This window comes from Sparus aurata, chromosome 7, assembly GCF_900880675.1.
Source record: "Sparus aurata chromosome 7, fSpaAur1.1, whole genome shotgun sequence".
Taxonomy (NCBI): domain Eukaryota; kingdom Metazoa; phylum Chordata; class Actinopteri; order Spariformes; family Sparidae; genus Sparus; species Sparus aurata.
In genome coordinates, this window is record NC_044193.1 from 4,519,556 (window position 1) to 4,530,966 (window position 11,411).

The window sequence follows — 11,411 nt, forward strand, 5'->3', positions numbered from 1 at the left end:
ATATATATATATACATACATCAGCACAATCAGCTCTGGCGCACAGTGGAGTCAAGCCTGGATAAAAATTGGAATTGGAATTGTAGAATTAGAAATGTCACAGTTATGGTTAAGGTGTTCTGCAACAATGTCCTTTGGGAGGTGTACACAGGTGTGTCGGGGCAGGGTGGTCTCCCATTGGGCCATCCCCCCCTATTAAAAATTAACAAATCACCTATATAGGATCTTTTAAATGCAGTTTAACCGGCAAATATGTTACGAACAGCCAGCTAGTGTCTGAGACGCAATGTTAGCATGTAGACATCAGTGAATTAACGGTTTACCCCTCCGACTAGACTCAGTCACCTCAATTTAACTCAAACGTCTCGGTTTCTCTGTTATGAAAGCGTGACTGATGTTCCTAGCTTGCTGTGCTGTAGCGTTAGCGTCGTCAAATGGATAAAGATGCTGTTAAGGTTGATAATAATTCGTGATGACAATCTACAAACCAACTGATGGAAAATTTACATCAGACCAGGAAGAGGTCCTGTGTGTGTGTAGTCTCTTTATTTCCCCATTCTGATGGTGTGTGAATAATTAGACAACAATTCCATCAGGTCTTGTAGGTTTATTTACTTCCTCTAACAGACATGACTCATTATTGTGTTCAGCCTAAACATTGTCAGGTGCATACATGAATGATGGCCATGCCAAAGAGTATTAAATCAGAGTTTCTCTTCCTGGTCTTTGCTTTGCCTTATCTGGTTCATCTTGGTCTTGTCTTAGACTTGAGCTCACTTTTGCCCCTTACTTTTCTTTTGTGGACTTCAGCCCTGATAACATCATTTTGTGTGTTGCTGTCCTGTCCATCACACTCACTCACACATTCATCCAATTCCCATTCTATTTAGATGGTTAAACATTCCAAGGGGTCATGTGGGTCATGTAACTTAAAATAACCCTGCTTGTAGTGTATTGTGAGAAACATGAGAAAACTCTGCCTGAATAAACTCAGTCAACTGCTACAATTTAAAGGTGGATTTATTAGAGGTGGATTTCATCGTTGGATGTCGAGATTCAGTTCCCATCGGTCAGTTCGGCAGGAAGAATCGTTCATATCGTTAGGTCTTTCGTTCCTTCGTTCAGTCGCGTTTCCAGTACAACGTTGTTTAGCCGTGAATCACGTAATGTACAGTTCTCAGCTCCTCGTTCTCAAACGGTCAACATAACACTGTAGTTCAAGGCAGATACACAGCTGCAACTTCATGATTATGTGTACATTTAGACAACACAACAGTGGATAATGGGCTAAAGCCTGCAAGCCAAGAACGAGTGACTGACTGAAGAGAACGATGAGCTACAAACGAAGGGGTCATGTAACTTAAAATAACCTTGCTTGTGGTGTATTGTGAGAATCATGAGAAAACCCTGCCTGAATGAAGTCAGTCCACTGACACAATTTAAAGGTGTATTTACTCATGACTTTAATTCAGTGATAAAAGACAATTAGTAGGTAGAGAATAACAATAACTGGATAAAATGGAATTTTAGAATTAGAAATGTCACAGTTATGGTTAAGGTGTTCTGCAACAATGTCCTTTGGGAGGTGTACATAGGTGTGTTGGGGCAGGGTGGTGCTCCCATTGGGCCATCCCCCAGTTAAAAATTAACAATTCACCTATATAGGATCTCTACTTTTAAATGCGGTGTAACCAGCAAATATGTAACAAACAGCGAGCTAGTGTCTGAGAAGCTTGTTAGCATGTAGACATCAGTGAATTAACGGTTTACCCCTCTGACTAGACTCAGTCACGTCAATTTAACTTGGTTTCTCTGTTATGAGAGCGTGACTGATGTTCCTAGCTTGCTGTGCTGTAGCATTAGCGTCATTAAATGGATAAAGATGCTGTTAAAGTTGCTAATAAAAGTTGCTAATTTTCTTGTCGTTTAGATGACTGTAATGCCCTGCTCTCTGGCCTTCCCTAAAAGAGCATTTGGAATCTACAATTACTACAAAACTCAGCCGCACGAGTGCTGACAAGGACCAGAGGGCAGGAGCACATTACACCAGGTTTAAAATCGCTGCATTGGCTCCCTGTGCATTTCAGGATTGATTTTAATGTTCTTTTACTAGTTTTTAAGTGTTTTAACGGTCTTGGGCCTTCTTACCTATCTGACCTGCTTTTACCCTATCAACCCCCGTGGACCCTGAGGTCCTCCGGCCTTTTAACCACACCACAGGTTAGTTCAAAAAAGCACGGGGAGGCGGCTTTCAGTTATTATGGCCCCCAACTGTGGAACAGCCTGCCGGAGAGCCTCAGGGTCATGGACACTGTTGAGGTTTTTAAAAAGAGGCTCATGACCCAGCTTTTCAACCAGGCTTTTATTTGATTTTTTAAATTCGTTTTAATTCCTTTTCTGCTGTGCTACTAGCATTTGTATCCTTTATCCTTTTTTACTGTTTTAGTCCCTCATGTTTTTCGCCTCAATGCTTTTATGTTTTAGTCCCTCATCTTTTTAGCTTCTATGCTTTTCGGCTTATCTTACTGTTTTAGTCTGTCAGTTTTTGGGCCTGCCAGACTGGGAGTTGTCTCTGGTCTGCCGCTGGGGGTGCTAACCAATGGTTGGTTTCGGCTCGGGCGGGTAGAGGGCTCTGCACCTTGGTACAGGGCATCCTGTCTGCCCGGGTTGGGGTGGTCTCTGTGGCGGTGCTCCCTGCTGCCTTTGACCATGATCTCTCTCAGTGTAGCTGGCCCCCAAAGGTAGTTTCTTCCGTGCCTCAGGTCTCAGTGCCCGGTCATGTCTCTTTAGTGACAGCTAGTGTATGTGTGGGTGGGTCTGTGTGCGTGTGTATTTGAGTGTGTATGTATTTGTGTATCTCTCCGTGCATATCTGTGGGGGTGGGAGGGTTGGGTTCTTGCGATTTTCTTTTCTTGATTTTCTTTGTTGTTTTAATCTCTGTTGTTGTTTTTAATCTCTGTGAAGCACTTTGTGCTACTTTATGTATTAAAAGTGCCATACAAATAAAGATTGATTTGATTTGAATACTCTGTGATGACGATTTACAAACCAGCTGATGGGAAATTTACATCAGACCAGGAAGAGGCCTTGTGGTTTGTGTGTAGTCTCTTTATTTCCCCATTCTGATGGTGTGTGGGAATAATTAGACAACAATTCAATCAGGTCTTCTAGGTTCATTTACTTCCTCTTTAGCCTAAACCTTATCATGGCCAGATCCCCAAAGTTTTCCTTCCACCACCCGACAATGTCCCCAGTCGAGGTCAACAGCTCCCCACCTCCACTGTAAACAATGTTGGTCGAGGACTGCTTCCCCTTCCTGAGGCGCCAGATGGTATGCCAGTAGTCCTCCTACATGGCATCCCCAAATTTTCCCCAGACCAGAGTTTTTGCTTCCGTGACCGCCCGTGCTGCCACACGCTTGGCCTGCCGGTAACCATCAGCTGGCTCAGGAGTCCCCCGAGCCAACCAGGCTCGATAGGACTCCTTCTTCAGCTTGACAGCATCCCTTACATCCGGTGTCGGCAACCGGGTTCGGGGATTGCCGCCACAACAGGCACCGGAGACCTTACGGCCCCAACTCCGAACAGCCGCGTCAACAATAGAAGTGGAGAACATGGTCCATTCAGACTCAATGTCCCCAGCTTCCCTCGGGATCTGGTCAAAGCTCTCCCAGAGGTGGGAGTTGAAGTGTCCAAGACATGAGGCCGGAGGTCAGATGACACGACTACAAAGTAGATCATTGACCTCCGGCCTAGGGTGTCCTGGTGCCACATGCACTGATGAACACCCTTATGCTCAAACATGGTGTTCGTTATCGTTAAACCATGACTACAAAGTAAAGTTGCTAATAATTGTGATGACAATCTACAAACCAGCTGATGGAAAATTGACGTCAGACCAGGAAGAGGTCCTGCGTGTGTGTAGTCTCTTTATTTCCCCATTCTGATGGTGTGTGGGAATAATTAGACAACAATTCAATCAGGTCTTGTAGGTTCATTTACTTCCTCTAACATACATGACTCATTATTGTGTTCAGCCTAAACATTGTCAAGTGCATACATGAATGATGGCCATGCCAAAGAGTATTAAATCAGAGTTTCTCTTCCTGGTCTTTGCTTTGCCTTATCTGGTTCATCTTGGTCTTGTCTTAGACTTTAGCTCACTTTTGCCCCTTACTTTTCTTTTGTGGTCTTCAGCCCTGACAACATCATCTTGTGATGTCCTGTCCATCACACTCACTCACACACTCATCCAATTCCCATTCTTCATCTCCATGCAGTAGTCTCTGGTGGCAGGTGAAAACTCAGTCTGCTGCATATAATTTAAAAGTGTATTTACTCATGACATGACTTTCAGTCATCAAAAGAGAATTGTAGTAGGTAGAGAATGAGATAACTGGATAAAATGCAATTGTAGAATTAATAATGTCACAGTTATGGTTAAGGTGTTCTGCAACAATGTCCTTTGGGAGGTGTACACAGGTGTGTTGGGGCAGGGTGGTGCTCCCATTGGGCCATCCCCCTGTTGAAAATTAACAAATCACCTACTGGGCACCGCTCATTTTTTGGCCCCTTTGTTTAAGGGTGTGGTTAAGCTATTTTCATACTTTCACCTTCTTCTCCCGTCTTGTATATATGTGCTGTGCACCCCACTGTCTTCACCCCAGCATCTGAGCTGACCGACCCAGCACACAACTTCTGCTGTTAACAAAGGAACCTCGTTCAGGTGAGTAGTCCACCATGTGAGCTTTATTATTTCAACTGAAAGTGAAAATGCTTTATGGCTTTCCAGGTGCGTTATGAAATATAATTTTCTATAGATCTGTACAGAATATGTTCATTACCACAGTTATTTTTATTCCATGTTAGGTCGAACTCTGGTTTTTATCTGCTGCTGACATTTCCTCTTTTTCTTTCACAGTAAACATCTTGTCCTCAAGATGTCTAGTAGTAAGTATATACTTTCTTCTAAAAAGAATAGTTTATCGAGCAGACAGATGTAACATTTACATTTAATAAACCTCTAGTTAATTTATCACTTTATAAACTTTAATATAGTGTATGTTCACATGTGTACAGTAAAGTACAGGGTGAGGTTAAGTAAATTACTTTTTAAAAAATTGTTGCGTCAGTCAAATAGATTTACTCTGATGGGCCATTGGTAAAATAGAGTTTAGGACTTTAGTGTTGATATTTTAAGAAACAGTTCTAATGTTGTGAGAAAAGGTTCAGGAGATACAGAATATAAAGTCACAATTTAAAAGAGAACATTTTATCTTGAAAATCTTCTGTATCTTTATTTCCTCTGTCTTCCTGTGATACATTGTATTTGTTTTCTTGGAGTTATTTATGTTGTAATCATTACCAACAAAGGTTGTTTTCCAGAATAACAAGATGATTATTCATGAGAAAACGACTACATAAGATTGGACCAAGAGTGGACCATGACATGCACACTGCTCTGGGGGCTGGGTTTTGTGACTTTCAAAGCAAACCACAGAAACGCTTATTACAATGTGTTCAACCAATGAGCGTTTAGGGTTTCAGGTGTTATGTGTTCTGTGGACTGATATCTGTTTTTAACTGGCAAGACTGTACTTTGCAATCATGGATGAACCACTGTTAGTATTTGGCACGTTGTTGTCTGGTCGTCTTTGTGACTAAATGAAGTGTTTCTCTGTTCACAGAGGAAGCAGCTCAACGTGTCGGAAGAGACATCTGTGTCAGTGACCCTGAATACATAAAGTTTGTTAAAAACATTGACCGGCCTGGTAACGCTATTGCTGCTGGTACCTACGCAGGTACAGGTGCATTTGATGAACTTACTAAGGATGCAAAGGCGGGGGCATACGCTGCTGCAGGAGTGGGTTATTCACATGCTGAGTGGAGCGTTTTTGAAGCAGAGGCCAAGGGGCCCAATGCCAGCGCAGGAGCCGGACTCTCTTTGGGGTCGGGTGCTCAAGCCATGGCCAGGGCAGAAGTGGCGAGTGCTTCAGCCAGTGCCGGTCCACTGGAGGCTAAAGTCGGACTGGGAGTAGACACTGGTGTGAGTGTCGGTCCAAGAGGTTTAGAGGCAAAGGTGCTGGGAACAGGCGTCACTATCGGTCCAACTACGAGCATTTCTCTGTTAGGGAATGAACTTTCATTTAAGTTGTGGTAAACCCCTTCAGCATTTATACATGAAACTATTTCTCCTGCTGCAGATGAAACACTTTGATGATCCTGATGAGTAATTTTCTGATTAATACTGTCTGTATTGTCAAAGAAAAATTACCAGTTTTCATCATACAGAAAGTAAAATATACAAATGCATCTCCTGTTTCCTTTGTCTCCTTCCAACGACTTCCTGTTCCTCCTTCTGGCTCTCACCTCAACTTTATCATTGTTTGAAGACATGAAACAAAACACTCAACTTTTTTAACAAAACTTTGAATTAGTTAATGAGTTAAATTTACCTGTGAGCACAGCTGATCCCAGTCAGTACCAAAGAATGATGCTAAAAATGTACTGGAGGCTTTTCATATGAAGAAGCAGTGAATGTTTATAGGATGAACTCAAGTCTTTATGTTCACATGGAGATCTGGCTCAGTTCTAGCCTCCACCAGCTGTTCACATCAGATACTTTCATACTTTAACTTGAGTCCTATTGGTATGAGTGACTTTAACCTTTCCCACAGTAATATTTTAATTTGATAATCTTTACTTCAAGTATGAGTTTTGGCTGCTTTTTATTTCCTTGTTTTCTTCTGTGTAAAATGGGATTTAAAAAAGAAAGATGTTTTGATCTTTTCTGAAAGTCATGACTGTCCTGTCTTTATTCAAGTATGAGTTTTGGGTACTTTTTACATTTACTACACACACACACTTACAGATTTATAGTAAAGGCTACATCTTCTCTGAAGTTCATACTTTCACTTTACTTTAACTTAAACAGATAAGGAAATCTCCAACAACTTGTGCAGCTGTACGTGGTGACTTGCAAATCACAAAAGACAGCCAAGTATAATCAAAATTAATCTCAAACTTTTGTTCTATGGAAATTTTATTTTATTTATTTTATTTATTTATTTATTTATATGCACAATGATAAAACAAGAATTATGTTTAATAATACAAAGACAAATAATTGTGCAGGAGAGGAAAAGAAACCCAAAGGGCTTATATAAAATCCTCCCCCTCAATACAAAATCACTAAAACAAATCAATCAATAGAAAAAGAAAAGAAAAGAAAAGAAAAAGAAAAAAGGGAAAAAACAAAGAAAAACACAATAAACAACAAACAGAAAATATCCATAAAATTGCAGATTCATTTCAATTAAAACCCAATGATGCAAAGATGTGACTAGGTCTGTAGGTATTGTTTGAACTTGGTTTTAAATGTATTTATAGAGAAACTAGATTCTAAAAAATGTTTTATATCATTCCACAGCACTGCACCTTGATAGACAAATGAGAATTTAGCAACAGAGGTCCTACAGAAAGGAATATGTAAATCATTCTTTCTTCTTGTAGAATGTGTATGATAATGTGAGTTAAACTCAAAATAGCTTGGAAAAAAAATAGGTAGAGATGCAGGAAGGCAGATTACTTTATACATAAGAACCCCTGTTTGGTACTTGTTCACCTCATAAATTGTAAGAAGTTGTAATTGTTTAAATAGTGGTTTTGTTGGGGCTAGATAAGAAGAGTTGGTGGCAGGATTTCTGACATCTATGAATTGCTTGTAAATAAGAAGAGTAGGTGCTGGCCCAAATTATATTGCAGTATGAGATATGAGAATAGATTAAACTGTAATACAAGCTTAGAAGTGTACTTTTTTTCAAATGTTGTTTTACCCTTTTTATAATGCCTAAAGATTTTGAAACCTTTTTACAAACAAATTCACAATGACTCTAAAAGCAAAGTTTTTCATCAATGTAGACGCCCAAGAACTTCGCTGATGAAACTTGTGCAAGTACGCTATCATTGATATAGATTTTAGCTTTATCTGCATTGTAATTCTTGTTTTTATTTCTGAAAATAATGAAGTTTGACTTTTTGACATTCAATGATAACTTATTTAACTTAAACCAATAAGAAAAATGGAAAAGTCCAGTATTAGCTTTAGCAATAAGGGAATCAAAATTCTTGTCAGTGACAAGGAGGTTTGTATCATCAGCGAAAACAATAGGCGACAATAAACTTGATGCATTTACAAGATCATTAACATATATCAAAAACAACAGGGGTCCTAATATGTACCCTTGTGGGACACCACACTTTAGTACAGCCCACTGTGATTGGACACCATTGAAGACAACAAATTGCTCTCTATTGTGTAGGTAATTTGCAATCCATTGTAAAACATGTTTTCTAAAACCATAGCATGACATTTTTGATAACAAAATTTCATAATTTACAGTATCAAAAGCCTTTGATAAATCTAAGAAAATGCCTAAAGTGTATTCATTTTTTTCCAGTGCAGCAGTGATTTTTTTCTCTGAGGAACAAAAGAGCCATATACGTAGAATCGTTTTTCCTAAACCCGAGCTGATGTTCAAACAAAATATTATTAGTAGTTAGATGTTTCATAATTCTGCTGTATACCAACTTTTCAAGAATTTTAGAAAAACAAGGCAATATTGATATGGGACGATAGTTAGAGAATACAGTTGGATCATCTGATTTAAAGAGCGGAATAACCTTGGCAATTTTGAAGGCTTGAGGGATAATACCTGATTCAAGGGACATGGAAAAAATGAATGTTAGGGGATCAATGATTAGAGAGGCTACCTTTTTGATCAATGAGGCAGAAATCTCGTCATGGCCAGCAGAGGTGTTTTTGAGACTCATAATAATATCAAGTACTTCCGTGGTCTTTACAGGCTCAAAAACATTTATGGAAACATACTCTTTACTTATGAAATCAGTGGGAGAACCAATAGTGTCACCAATATGTTTTGCAAGACATGGTCCCACATTCACAAAAAAGTCATTAAATCTATTTGCAATTTGGGGTGGCTCTGTTATCTTTACTTCACCATCCTGGAATTCAGCTGGGGATGGAGAAGATGCATGTTTCATATTGAGCAATTCTTTCAGATTGTCCCATGTAGATCTAATGTTATTTGTAGAACTTCTAAATTGGTCACTATAATACTCCCGTTTAGCATTTCTAAGAAAATGATTGTACTTATTCCTAAATGATTTGTATATAGCATAATTTAGAGGAGTAGGACTTTGTATGTATTTTTTATACAATTTATTTTTCTTCAAGGCAGATTTTCTAAGTTCAGTAGTAAACCATGGTTTGTTCATGCCTGCAGTGTTTTTATTACTGTTATTTATATGAGGAAAACATTGGTTCAAAACAGAATAAAACTTGGTAAAAAAATAATCATGAGCTATATTTACATTCAAAGCCTCATATACAGCTTCCCAAGACAATTTTACCAACATTTCTCTGAAGGTGTTGATATTCTTTTCATTGAACCTGCGAGATGGAATCTTCTTTGGTTTAGACATATTTGATTTACCACACAAGACAGAAAGCTGAAAAACCGGCATATGATCTGAGATATCTGTATAAAGAATACCAGATTTAGTAACATTAGAAAATGCATTAGTAAAAATGTTATCAATCAGTGTAGAGGATTTACTAGTTATTCTTGTGGGCTTGTTAATTAAAGGGTAGAAATAATTGGAGGACAGTAAGTTCATGAAATCATCAATGTGTTGTTTGATTTCCTCATTCAGAAGGTTGATATTAAAGTCACCTAGTAAATAACAAGGTTTATTCTCCTTGTCAACATGTTCCAATACCTCTAGCAGACCTTCTTTGACCTCGTTGATGGTGGTATTTGGAGGACGATATATACGACCTATAATCACTTTTTTTTTCTCTTTCAGGACAACAGTTTGAACCTCTAGAAAAACAGCTTCACTGTTGCAGTCTTGAAACTTCACTTCAAGATCAGTTCTTTGTTTAAAATCAAAACCCTTACGAACATATAGAGAAACTCCACCACCTCTACTTCCTCTACATCTGTGTGTCGCTGAATAGCCAGCAATTTCAAATAGGGAGTTAATATCCTCTGTGAGCCATGTTTCAGTTAATGCAATAATTGAGAAGACGTGATTTAATGATGAAAGATAGTGATAGAAATTGTCATAATTTTTAGGGAGACTTCTTATATTCAGATGTAGAGTAGAAAAGATGTTGGATTCTCTGTAGGTTGAAATAAAATAATTAAAATGTTTTTCCGAGAAATAATCACATGAAGATGAGCAATAAGCTGTATCATACGAATCAGCATTTATGGATACATTATTTAAAGGCAAAAATAAATCAGGATTAAATAAATCATTGTAGACCTTATCATCATTTTGAAGCTGCTGTAAATTAAGATCATGATTAGTTAGGACATTAGCCAGGGCATAATTTGAATTATTTCCCCTTTCATCATATGAACACTGGGCTTGTTTAGCCATAAATTATTTAAAACAGGTGGATACATGGTTTACAAAAACCTTGGGTGACATATTACTACCACTAATTATTTTGCTTTTCTCTCCTGGGCTGTACAGTGAGTCTGTCATATTTAAGATAGGCCCATTCTCCTCTTGCTCTTGCGGCTCTCATCTCAGGTAGCAGTTCTTTGCGTTTTTGGCGCACAGCATCCATGAAGTCTTCATTCACATAGATGTTAGTACCTTTTAGATGGTTGGCTTTTACTTGCCTATCTTTGTACCTACATAACTTCACTATCATGGATCTTGGCCTTTTGCCCTCACCATCATTTGATGGCCTCATATTTTAATATGATAATCTTTACTTCAAGTATGAGTTTTGGCTATTTTTTATTTCCTTGTTTCCTTCTGTACTGTCAGTCTTTTAGTGATTACACGGTGAAATTCAGTAGTTCTCCAGAATCTCCAGAAACTCCAGATTTATCCACTGAGGATCATGAATGTCTGTAAACAATCACATGGCAGTCCATCTAACAGTCCAGATGTTTCTTTCTGGACCAAAGAGGAACATCGACCCACAGACCAACAGTGTCGTCCACAGAGTCGCTGTCACTGGCTAAGAAATGATCATTACCTGTAACTATTGTGGCTCACTAATGCAGTATTTATGTTGGTATAGCCTTCTGTAAATATAATGAAACAAATCATTAAATATCTGAAGTAAAATTTCAACTTTCCTATAGTTCTACTGCAGCCGTGTGGCATTAAAGGCTTTACAATAAACCTGCAGGATTATTTTAAGTCCTTCAGTTTCCCCTAAGTCTTTACTTTCACTTACTCACTCCAACAGAAACGAACTTCCTGTAATAAAACCGACATCAGCAGCCAGCAGCCGACACACCTGCCAGTGCCACCAATGTAACAGAGCATCTTAGGTTTTCTTAGCGGTTAAAGTTGACATGCT

The 11,411-nt window shown here is 38.8% G+C and overlaps 1 protein-coding gene across 1 annotated transcript; it reads left to right on the plus strand.

Annotated features, from left to right (window-relative positions):
• Window positions 1–4,622: 4,622 nt before the first annotated feature.
• Window positions 4,623–6,310, plus strand: LOC115584354 (fibroin heavy chain-like). The gene is made up of 3 exons (XM_030421712.1): window positions 4,623–4,724; window positions 4,920–4,948; window positions 5,686–6,310. The coding sequence occupies exons 2-3, from the start codon at window positions 4,939–4,941 to the stop codon at window positions 6,156–6,158; spliced, it is 483 nt and encodes a 160-aa protein (XP_030277572.1). The 5' UTR covers window positions 4,623–4,724; window positions 4,920–4,938; the 3' UTR covers window positions 6,159–6,310.
• The last annotated feature ends 5,101 nt before the right edge of the window (window positions 6,311–11,411 follow it).